Raw genomic sequence first — 12568 nt, 5'->3', positions numbered from 1 at the left:
TAAAGGATCTCTGTGCAGTTTTTCCTGTCTGTCTTTATAGCTTTATAGACTTGATGTGAAAGAAATAGAAAATATTTTAAAGGGAAAATTAGTTTCTCTCCATCACAAGTACGATGAATTGCATTTTAGAAACAATATATTTAATTGATCAACTGGCTTGTAGAGCATCCTGTGGGTCAGCTGCCCTTCTCTTGAACATGTCATTTTCATGAAAATATTGTGTGAGGATTAATACGAAAAGCAGTTTATAAAGCTGGAATACCCCATTGTTGCTTTTCATGCCTCTCCTGCCATCATGTCACTCTTCTCTTTACCTCCCTGCTTTCCCCACAAAGGACAGCTCCCATAGGGAGTTGCCTTTATCAGAAAGTAGAGCTGCTTCAATTACCAGTACAGTGAAAGATTTCATTTGTTATTTTTCTTCTTCTCTCCTGTATTATAAAGAGGCCACCTTGCTTGTTCTAAATTCGTGAACAAAAAGTTTCAGTAGTGTAGATTTTTGTTTAGCAATTTGATCTTCTCTTTGATTCTGCAAGGATACAGTGCAGCTTAATTATGCCACATGGTCTTTCAGCTAGCATAAAAACTAATCAGAATTGTAGGTAAGCAGCTCTGCTGTTAGAATAGCCATAGACTATTCTGTGTTGTAGAAGAGTTTTTTGTGCTGCTGGTGCCTGCTACCTTCCTGTTCAGTATTAAAACTGGTTTGTGGAAGTAGTGCAATGCATCTCACATGAAATGCAATGCCTGACTCTTCTACTGGAAAACTTACCAGCAGATCCTAATGAGGTTTTGTATCTTGAGAGCTTTCTGAACCAGTAACTCCTCAGTTATTGGGACAAGGTGACATACATGCAACAGGACTCCAGCAGGATCTATGAATTTTTTACTCATGTTCAGATGCATCCATAGACGACTTTAATCAGCACCACAGGCCAGATCTTTTAACACATTTTAAACTAGTAGTTCTGTGTTGACAGCACATCTTTTACAACCAGCCCTTGTTTCCTGCTAGGGTTGAGGATATCCAGGGCAGGTGTAGTCAGCAATGGCACTGACTGGCAAAAGAATCTGAGCTTGGCCTGCAATCTGCTACGTAAAAGGCCTTAATTTAGTGGAGAAATACTAGCTGCAGGAGATTTATTTAAAAGAACTCTGGTTTCATCTGTGTCATATCCCCTTCCTCCCCCCCACTGATTGTTGGTTCAATATGTGCTGTCCACTTTGGAAGTTATTTTAATGTTAAGAGGGTAACTACAGATATAAAACCAAAACAAAACAGCAAAATTAAGATCAAAAGGCCTAGATTAGTGTCTTACTGTCTTTTGCATTATGATTCTTAACCATATTCTGGTAACTTGAAATGAAGTTATTGCTGTTGTTCCTATGTATTCTTACAATATTAAGCCATTTAATATATCAAACAGGATAGAGTTGCTTTTTTTAAAGTTAATATTAGTATAGGGACCCATATATTTCCATGGGGGAAATTAAGATAATATGGCCAAATGATGCCCTGTGGATTTCTGCTTCAGGTGCTGCATTTTAAGAGGTGTAGAGAGAACACCTGGGTACTGCTTCTAAAGATAGCATATGTTCAGATTTACTTTAAATTATTCTGTTAAACAGGTTCAGTGTAACCAGCTATTCTGAGTACTGTTTATTTTGTTAAAAACAAAGGCAAATAAGTTGTTTAAATTCTGCACAAGTTCATGTTAAGGGTAAATTATAAAATTATAAATTATTATGTAAATTATGAATTAAGGTAGAATGAGGCAATACTGTAGAGCAGCTCCATGAATCAGTGTGCACCCTGTGTGAACTCCAGTGAGCATATGGCTGGGCTGCTGGAGTTTGGCTTCTGCAGTTGTACTTCTTTGTACAGTAGTGATCACTACATGCTTCCTTTGTTCAAATTGCTTTTTTTCATTTTTGGCTTTTTTTCTTTCCCTGCAGTTGGTTATATTCTGGGCACTAAATGAAGGTGTTGCCAGACAGTTTGACTCCTTCAGAGATGGATTTGAATCGGTGTTCCCTCTTAGTCATCTTCAGTACTTCTATCCTGAGGAGGTTGGTGAAAAGTGTTTTTGCTGCTGCTTTTATAACCTTTATCTGTATGTATGGGCAGTCTTAACCTGGGTACAGGGCATTTGTAACAATCGGACGTTGCATTTCTGATGCAAGTTAGTAAAAGTGAGTGTCCCTGAAATTCCACACTTAACTCTTAAGTGACTACTGAACAGAGAAATCTTTATTTAATGCTTTTATTATGAACAGCTCCATTATCTGTGTGTATCCAGCTTTTCTGAGAAGTGCTTTAATTTATGTATCATACTTCATTTCTCTATGGAGTATAGATACCCTAATTCCTTGTATTGCAGTACCTTGGAATGGCTGTAGATAATTGTGGATGCTACCTGGATCTTGTACTAGAACAATTAAACAAGTAGTCAGCTGTTTAGCAAAGCTTCAGACAGTAAGAATGATGTAATTCAGATGAAAGGGTTAAAGAATAAGGATAGTTGGTCTTGCTTTATTCTCGCCACCACCATATCAATTTCCTTGTAAAATTCTCAACTCACATACTCTTAAGTGGACTGAATTGAGTCACAATCAATGGTTCTCTGGACGAGAAGAGAGAATGTTTTATTCTTTTTTGAGGGAGTCTGAAGACTGAGGGGTTTGTTTGCCTTTATAAACTCAGACCTTTGACTTAAAGAACAAACATTAAAGCACACTTTGGAACAATATGTTAGCCAAGGCTTTCTGGTACTCCTGTGTTCCTGATGCTTTGCAAGGCAAAGAGGAACATTTACTCCTTGTTGTTTAATTTTACAGTTGGAGCAGCTCTTGTGTGGCAGCAAGACAGACACTTGGGATGCAAAGACTTTAATGGAATGTTGCAGGCCTGATCACGGTTATACGCATGACAGGTAATATAATGTTTGTCTTATTAAACAAACAACAAACCAAAACAGTAGAAAATACTTTCTTGAAATAACCTTCATACATTGTTATTCAAGCTAGAGGAATTAGATGACATATATTTGAAAATGTTCATACTGTTCTGAATACGAATCTGATGCAATTATTTTAACTATAAACAAAATAATATTCTCTTGGTTCTTTTCCCTCCTCAGTCGAGCAGTGAAGTATCTCTTTGAAATTCTCAGTAGTTTTGATAGTGAGCAGCAAAGACTGTTTCTTCAGTTTGTGACAGGCAGCCCCAGACTGCCTGTAGGAGGTAGGTTTTTGTTATTGCATATTGCTGTGCATGAAATTGCTGTTATTGATGTATTTCTGAATAATAGGTTACTTCAGTATAGGAAGAAATTCCTTAACTTAGGTATTTGAGAGGTTCATACTAGTTTCCCATTTCTAATTTCAGAAGTGCAGACATCAGGTATAATTCTCATACATAACCTTTGTGTTAATCTCATGACTTTCCAGGTTTAAATTGTTGCCAGAAAATCTGTCAGAGGGCAAAAGAGAGTTCAAAATTTAAATAAAACAGAAAGTTCCTAATACTGTATTTTTTTGTGCTAGAGGTGCATTAAGATATGGCAACAATATGATGCGTTGTAACCTGAAAACTATAGTCTCCTTTCTAGAAAAGAAACAACACTTAGGATAATATTAATCTTATGTAATTTCTCCCCCTTTTGAATTTCAGCATTTAGGTAAGAGGCAGTGCAGTAAACAGAGAAATTTGCTGTCTTCCCTAGGGACTGTTGTAGAATACACGTTTTGCTGTATTCTCAGCTGAGTGCTTTGCAGGTCAAAACAAAATTCATGCATCTGTTCCAATATTTACATTCTTTGGGATTTGGGGGAAAGACTTGATTATTCTTTTTTCTGGGTATATTTTGGGAGCTGTTCTGTGGAGACATGCAGACAGAAGTAAGAATAATCAGGTACTAGAGTCATAGATGATTCCTGTTAAAAATGTACATGAAGCTAACAAACTTAAAGATATTGCTTGGATTCGAATTTTTACACATACAGAAGACAATTAAAAGGAGATTAATGCAGCTTGTTCCTTTATTTTAAATTCATCTTGTAAGATGAACCTGCAGGCAGGATTTTAGGTACTTTCAGCTTGTTGTGCAGCTTTATAAAGCTGTATTCTGAATTTCTGAAGGTGTCCAGGAAGCCAGTTGTGTGATGTGTGCTTCTGTCACTGGGCATGTCTGCAGTCAGCTGTGGGTGCTCAGGAGGAGCAGCCTTATTCTGAGTGTCTTTTCTCATTACTAGGTTTTCGAAGTTTGAATCCTCCCTTGACGATTGTACGGAAGACATTTGAGTCCACAGAGAATCCCGATGATTTCTTACCCTCAGTAATGACTTGTGTGAACTATCTCAAATTGCCGGACTATTCAACTATTGAGATAATGCGTGAAAAACTCTTGATAGCTGCAAGAGAAGGGCAGCAGTCATTCCATCTTTCCTGATCACAATGAAAAATGCAATGTCTGCCTGTTACAGCAAAAGAGAAACTCCTGATTCTTTTCTAAATATATCACCTGAGTCAAGGAAACGTGTTACGCCTTCTTGTTGTAGAAAAACGGCTTGCAGATTATAAGCAAAGACACTTGGTTGATATTCATTAAAAGCCCCTATGGACTTAAAGTGATCAGGCCCTAAAAGTTGTTGTGACAAGGTTTCTTTAGCAAGTTCTTGTTTAAATTATCATTTATTTGATGAGTGAAGTTTTTAACTTGCTTTGCTGTGTGAAATTTAAAAAGGGATGTTTTTCCAGGCTGGAACAATAAATGTCGCTGTGCAGTTTAATACTGGGCTGTGTGTATCCATCTAGCTAAGTCTGAAGTTTTTCCTCCAAAGACAACTTTTGTACATAAGTACAGAAATTAAAATACACCATGTATTTGACAAATCTAGTTTAGTAGACTAGTTCTGTGTACCCTCACCTGCCTCTAATTTTACCCATCCTCATGTATTGTCTGATGTGCAATTCACTTGGTTCTTTTTGTGTGCAGCATTCAACAATTGTTATGTTTTGGTTAGCATGGGCATTTAACTGCTCCATGCCTCTTTCTCTGATTAAGATAATTTAAATTTTACTGAAATCAAATATATATTGTCAATATAATTCAGCCTTTGTAACTAGGTAGAACCTTTCTTATAGCATAGTTTTACTGTAGTGGTAGGATATAATGGCGACAGTCATTACCAGAGTGCTCCAGAGCTGTTTACACAGTGATTCAGGCAGCAAAAGCCTCCTACGGGAGGCAAGGAAGAATTATTTCTTTCATGTAGTTCAAGTCCAACAGCTTGGGCTGGCCAGCGTGTATTGTGGTAAGGCCCAGAGCATTTTGAATTGATGTAAAGTTTTTTAAAAGACAAATTAGTCGTTTCATTCCCTATTTGAGTAAACAGTTTTCCTGTTCTTGATCTAATTTCCTGGCTAATTTTGTAGTTTTTTCTCCTTTTTTTTTTTTTCTTTTTCTTTCCCCCCAGTGCTAGCTTGGAACAAGCAGTTCAGCCTTTGTCTTTTGACACAGATAAAGCACCTGTAAACAATGCTCTGTCCAACTGTTTTATGTGCTGATTTCTCAAATCTGCAATAATTTACTTCATCAGGTTAATGTTTTTACCTGAATATAAATAAAAAAGTTTGCTTCACCTTTTTGTTCATAGTTTTGTACTGTATGCCTAAAGCTCAATTGTGTTAATTACTGTAATGCAAGTAAATCATCCTAAATCTACTTGGCTAACAACCTGCAACTTGTGGATGATTTACTACTAAAAAAAGACCTTTTAAGACCTCCAACTTTGAGGGAAATTTTTTCCTTTCTATGCGTTCATAAAACGGGCAATTACAAATATTCCTGAGATGTACCTGCTACATAGGTAATCTTTATGAAAATGTGATAGTTAATTACTTTTATTCAACTTTGAGAAATCAAAATTCCTTTCAGTGCTTAGAAATTGTTAAATTCTGGCTAATCAGGCTAGTTATTTCCCCTAAACTAACAAGTTTTCTTTTATCCAGCTGAAGAACTCGTACTTCCAGAACATGTAATGGACATTCTTCTGGTGAACATTCACAGAATTACCTGTGCTTGCTCAGAGCAGTGCCACTGAAATGTAACACAGACCTGTCATGAGCATGAGTAGAATGTGAAATCCTTGCACAAAGAACCTGATAACTGAACAGTTTTTTATTACCGTATTAAACCCGACCGAAGGCGCTTCACCCTGTACATACAATAATGGTAGCGCGCAGTGCGCCATAGTTTGCATCCAACTTCAAGGCAGTGTTAAAACTATGGACTGGTGTTTAAATTGTTCTGATAACTTGATCAAACTGAGCACAAACAAGTGTTTATAGCGTGTGGATAGCAATTTGTTCATTTTTTTAAGGTTCTATATTTTAAAAAATCTGACTTGTGTAAAAAAAAAAGAAAAAAGCTAATATTTTGTATTAAAATATCATGTGTATTGATACTTTTTTTACCTATGTTGTCTCCCTCTAGAATCTGGCTTTCATTGACTTGGAAATTTGAGGAGCTTTCAGATTTGATAGTGTAACTGTTTGTATAACTGTTTCAGTGGGAAAATAAGTTGGTGCCTGTTTAAAAAGGAAGGGAAAAAAAAAGTACCTGTGGTGATGTGTTCTGGCTGTCATTCTGAGTGCAGACTAAAGTTTTAGTTTGCCTGAAAAACTGAATGAAACCCTTTTGGGTGACACTTCTTTTTTCCTACCAAGGACAGCTTTTAGCATATTAGAAGAGCAGTCTGGCTTAAAAGGTAAAGATAGCAAATTAAAAGAATAAACTAAAAAAAAATCACATTTTGCATGACTGCAGTACTGTCCTGCAAACAAATACATATATCTAAGAGTAGTTCAGAATGAGTGGAGGGGTGGTGCAAGATCTTAAAGATTTCTTCTTTTCCAAAGGAACTTTGGATTAAGGGAAGAACTTCCTAAAATCAATCCATGTATGTAGTCATTGTAGCACTGCACTGCTTTGGATACCTTTATAAGGTATAATAAAAGGTGCAATCAGAAGTCTTTTAAAATGGATGCTTTTTTTAGCTTGATAAGTTCAACTGTTTTTAGGTAACACCACCAGTTAGTTTTGGATGAGTTTCGTGTCCTGTCTTAAAAAGAGCAGCAAAAAAAAATAATTAATGGATGAAAGGGCCATACAGGCACTGATAGCTCCTACTGAACTTGTGCAATATTTTGTTGTTGTTAGTTGTTGGCTTTTTACCAAAATCTCTTGTTTAGGGAACACTTTAGCATCCCATCTGACATGAATTAGTTACGGTGCTTCATGTTCTCTAGGAAGGTGCACAAGAATGAATTCCAATCACGTGAAGTCCCCCGTGCTTACTTCCAAACTTAAATCAGATACTCAAATTCCCATATGCAGACTGCTTGTATAATTGAATTGTCCAGATTCTTTCTCCTTTCCCCTCAACTTGTGTTTTATTTTCTTCTCTCTCCTTTCCCTGACTGAGCTCTCCTCTGATGAGAAGGTGGGTGCCTAAGGGCAGGGACTGGTGAAATTCCAGATGCCTGTAACACTTGTGCCCTCTCTTCTGGCCCCTGCTTGGAGGTAGGTGTGTTATCTGTGGAGTTTCTGGGCCTTGGCCCCCCTGTCTTCACACGAGTAGTGCCAGTTCCCATGCTCTGAGCAGCCTGTACTCTGCAGAGGCAGGAAAGAAGGGCCTACCCAACATGAGAGAGAATGCCATGGTTTCAATATGAATGTGCTTCCCCCAAGCCAGAACTTTGCTATAGCTAAATCTGTTGGCAAAATGGAGAAAAATGAAAAACCTTGCTGAAATGGATTTTGGAAATGCTGAAATTTGAAGGGGAGGTATAATCTGCTGATAGGTCAAGCCCTGAAAAGGCTCACCTTTCTCCTACTTTCTTTTCCTGATCTCTTGACTGCTTGAACTGGAAAGCATCTGTGCTATGTGACCTCTTCCTGTGATCCTGCAGGAACTTCCCACCCTGTGTTCCCAGCACACCGTATCTCTCACAGTGTGTTGTGTTTTTAGGAGCTCTTCTCAGGTGAGTGTAGGTGGTTGCCCCCACCCAGTGCAGCCTCGCAAGCTGCACAGGCAGTGCTTGATCAGAACCTTGGTGCCTGTTGGTACAGCAGATGGGGAACATTCCATCCTCTGCTGCCTGTGACTGACAGCAAATAGCTGAAGGAATGACTGATGCCTCTAGAGGAATATCATGTTCTCGTCTCCTGGTACTGAAATGTGCCTGTATTGATCAGGTATGAAGCTGCTTTGGGGGCAGAGGGAGGAACAGATCCTGGGTCTCTTCCTTTTTTGTGTGTATCTGGGGACTAGTGACATCTCAGGCTGTAAGCAGAACTTAGTGGAGGAAGAACAATTTAGACACATCCAGTATTTTCAAGGCACTAGATTGAAGTTCCTGATACCTCTGGATCTAGTTTGGCAGCAGCTTCTGGAAAGCTGATTCAAAGAGAAAAAAGAGTGCAAAATGCTACAGAAAGACACAAACTCAGAAACCCATACTACCCTAAAAGGTGTGACAGCTCACATGAGAGAGCCCCTCTCCCACCCACCCTTCACAAAGGGGAGGAATTCCCAAGTACTGTGGTATTTCCCCATAGGGAGAACACTGAGCAGTCAAGCTGGAAGCAGTATGTCGGGGTAAAGCAGCACATGTACTGGGTGTTTGGTCTTGTCTGCCCTGTCCTGCTTCCCCTCCTGCCCCTCGATTATGATGGCTAAACCCCCATAAAAGACACAAGTAGGTAAGCCTGGGGGAGAATGTGGGACAGCAACCACCCTGCCTTCCTCTTCTGGAAGTTGGAGATTTCTCTTTGCAAAATGTAAGCTTACACACTGAAAGCCAAGGCAGGTTCTTGCTCTGGAAATAGATGTACTGCAGTTTTCCCATCTCAACAGCTATTTCCCAAATATTTTACTCTTTTTCTAGCTGCTATCCAAGGTGTTCTAGGCTAAATATAGGCCTGGTCTGACTGCAGCTCAGCTGAGTCTCTTTGGCAGGCAGGGTGATGCAAACACTGATAGAGAAATAGCCAATCTAGGAGGTGGCATTTTATTTCCCAGCCTCATCTTCCAGCCCTTTTTACAGATTGCCTCAATGTATCAAAACTGTTGAGACATTGGCTGAACAGTGAAAATTTGCTAGCTGATTACTTTTTCCCCCACAATGTTTCCCATAATTTGTGCTATGCTTCTCAGAAAAAAAAATAATCTTTATGTCTTCACTTTGTAGCTTGGCATGCTTAATTTACTGGAAGTACTGATGTTACTAACCATTCAGAAAGGTTTTCCAGAGGTTTGATATTTCTCGATAAAGGACCTGCTCTTGTTCTTGGGCACTAAAACTATAAATGCTATTTGAAAGGAGAAAAGTCAAGCAGCAAAATTATTCTATCTTTAGTAACACTGGCTTCTAAGAGCGGTAATTTCCAATTTATGGTAAGCAGTACTGGCAGTTCTACTGGACCAGAAGTGGGAGGGAATGGGAGAAACTGTCTAAAGAGCAGTTTCTGGAAAGGCTGAGCCATGGTCAGCTTGGTGCCCTGGCAGCCAGGGAAGGCAGCAGCATCACACACTGCAGTGATGGGAGCACAGCTGGTGAATCAAGGGAAGGGATTTTATCCTTTGCTTCATATTCCCAGAGGAGAGATTTTGCAGTCCCCATGGGTTTTTAAAGACCCAACTGGATATGTGTTTGTTTTACTAAAACATACCACAATTCTAAAATGAGCTCTCTTTAGAATTTTAAGTCAGAGCTGTATGACAGCATCAAATTAAATTGATAGGCATCTTACCCTTGGACTGTTTGTGCTACATCAGTCCCATCAATTTAAATAAATTCAATGGGAGGTATTTATATGCATAGAGGTTTTTGAGATTTTCTGATAAAATACATGGAAAACACAAGGGTCTTAATCTCAGTTGCAGATTGTGGGTAATCTCCACATCAGAGCATCCCTGTCTGAAAATTACAGGCCTTAATTACTTCTACTTTTCAAAATGGTTTCAAGTCTCAAAACTTTTTCTGGCTTTGCCTCTCTTTTTTAATATTGAATGAGTTAGCACTTACCTGTGATGAGAAACTGTTATGACTCCACATTAATCTCTGCCCCAGCAAGCACCTGGTCATTTCCAATTTTTTCTGGAGTAAGTAGTTAACATGATTTGACAGCACTTAATGGAGAGATGCAATAGTTGCATATAGAGGATTTTCTAGAAAGAGCAGTTTTCACAGGTATTAGCAAAAAATAGCATTCTGAAAATGGAAAGACAGGAATTAGGAATGCAAAATGTACAAAATAAAGTTCTATTTCTGTCCTGTATATGGAGTTTGAAAAATGAGTACTGATAGGTGAGTGACCAGCAGTGCTATGGATGTCCATGGAGATGCTAAAGACATTTATGGCCATGTTATATCACTCACCTCCTGCTTTACTGTGTTAGTGCAAAAGTTTAGTGATACAGACCTGCAAAATACATCTTCTACCAAAATCTCACTGTGCAGATTAATTAAGATTTGTGGTAAGTCTATGCTTACCACAAAGATTAATCAGATTAATTAAGCCTTGATCCTAAGAAATGTATGGGCAAAGGAACAGAGTAAGATGTTGTTTAGGATCCTATGCCCAATGTTCAGACCCTTGTACATTCCAGCTGTCAGTAACATTTGATATTGGCAGAATTCAGCAGGAGGCCTGATTTTGAATTGGTATAGGTCCTGCTTGTCTATGATAGGCAAAACAGAAAAAGATCTATCAAGAACCTACCAATTAGTTCAAATCAAGTAAGATTTCATTTTGTGTATCAGTTATTCCGTGAGAGGAATCTATGGATCCATGAAGCAATCTTTGTTTATGAAGTTTCATAGAAAAACGTTTGTCTGAAGAACAGTGAAAAAGCAGAGATTGGAGTTAAGGCTGTACAGACAGCACATCATAGGAGGAACACAGTGCTTCGTGCCCTGCCAAAGGTGAGCCTGTAACTCATCAGCCTCTGCTCTGCCCTAGCAGAGCTGATCTCTTACACAACTCTTCCAAAAGTAAGAGCAGAAGTGATGTACAGGTAGCATTAGGTAGGCAGTCGAACCTTTACAGCTCCTGAATTGTGGCAGCACTGTTAGAACAGGGCCAGAGGCTGCGCAATACCAGCTGTATATCATAAAGCTATATGTCACTTTTATCTTCTCATCCTTATTTTTGCTGCATACATTATATGTTACAGTTACTGTCCCCACTCTTGCTTTCCTCTTCTCTCATAGTTTATTTTTCAGCGATCTTGCACTAAAACACATTGAACTGCTTCCTTCATGCTAATAATTTAAAGGTTTTATCCTTCTGTGCTGAAGCAGACTATTTCTGACCAAATTGCAATCCTGATGTAATAGCACTGCTGTCCAGATGTTTCATATCTGTGAAGTCCGAAACAAGGCTTTTAATCATTGTTCCAAGAGATTTACTTTTTTTTTTTTTTTTAGATACACCCATCCTCCCTGTCACTCTGGCTTCAAAAGTAGATTCTTGCATCCACACTGGATCTGAATACGCTGAAGCTTTGTGTAGGTCCTCTCCTATCCATGTACATAATTCAGTGCTTGTATTGGATCCATTATGTAACTGGCTTTTTTTTTTTTTTTTTTTTTCTACTACAGACAAAGATGCTTATTCCTATTCAGGGGACAGATACACAGACTGCAGCTTTGCCTGTGTTAATTGTCTCTTTTCTCCATGTATATTCCTTAGTTCCTTTTCCTCTGCCACATTAAACAGAAAGTTCTTGTCTTCCAGTACTCTGAGAAGGAACTGTTGTTCCCTTCCCTGTTCTTAACCTTGCACTTGAATATTCTCACGGCTGCCTCAGGCAATTAAAAAAATCTTTAAAAAGCTTCTTTTTTATAATATTTGCCCCAGAAATGATCATGATAAATGACAATTGCTGTGGATGCTTGTGGCTTGTTGTGATAGTTGATATTATCTCATTATGCCCTTCATGATGGGTTGTTTTTCTCTAGTGCCTGACTTTGCCTCCTCTTATGCTTTAATGGTAAGATAAAGTGGAGAGGTCCTCTTGTCCTTTCTATGCACAGAATCAAGTAGAACATGCTTATGAGAAGAGTGTCTCAGAACTGTTACCTAATCTGGAAATGGAAGCAAAAAATTAACAGCTGCTAGAGATTTCCTTTTTAATCTTATGTGAGAAAATAAATTAAAATATTAAATTTAATCACAATAATTTTAGATTTTAAATAATTCTCAAATGGAATTAGGCAATTCCAGTTAGTTAGTTGTCAATATAAGCACTTATCAAAGAGGATATAGCTTTTCTTGTTATTTCTTTTAGAAGGTCTAACTTTTTGTGAAAATGCATCTCTTTCACACCTGAATTAATGTGAAGATTAGAATAATATATAACAAATAACTATTTGTGAAAATGCATAAAGATTAAGATTTATAAAGCTAATGATTAAGATGCGTAAATATAAAGAATCTTTTTATTTTGTGTTCCACACTCTGACATTCCTTTCTGAAGATTTTTACAGGCTAAGGAA

General features: G+C 38.1%; 1 protein-coding gene across 8 annotated transcripts in view; it reads left to right on the top strand.

Moving 5' to 3' along the window:
* TRIP12 (thyroid hormone receptor interactor 12) overlaps positions 1-7033 on the top strand; it is an 81244-nt gene extending 74211 nt beyond the window's left edge. For all 8 annotated transcript variants that reach the window (XM_077785657.1, XM_021536976.3, XM_021536975.3 and 5 more), the window contains 4 exons: positions 1957-2070; positions 2839-2933; positions 3141-3244; positions 4255-7033. In XM_077785657.1, the coding sequence (XP_077641783.1) occupies positions 1957-2070; positions 2839-2933; positions 3141-3244; positions 4255-4451 (510 nt within the window). In that variant the 3' untranslated portion in view covers positions 4452-7033. The remainder of the gene's footprint in view (positions 1-1956; positions 2071-2838; positions 2934-3140; positions 3245-4254) is intronic.
* Positions 7034-12568: the final 5535 nt, after the last annotated feature.

This window comes from Lonchura striata, chromosome 10 (assembly GCF_046129695.1).
Source record: "Lonchura striata isolate bLonStr1 chromosome 10, bLonStr1.mat, whole genome shotgun sequence".
In the NCBI taxonomy this organism is placed as follows: domain Eukaryota; kingdom Metazoa; phylum Chordata; class Aves; order Passeriformes; family Estrildidae; genus Lonchura; species Lonchura striata.
This window is presented reverse-complemented; position numbering and strand designations above follow the sequence as displayed.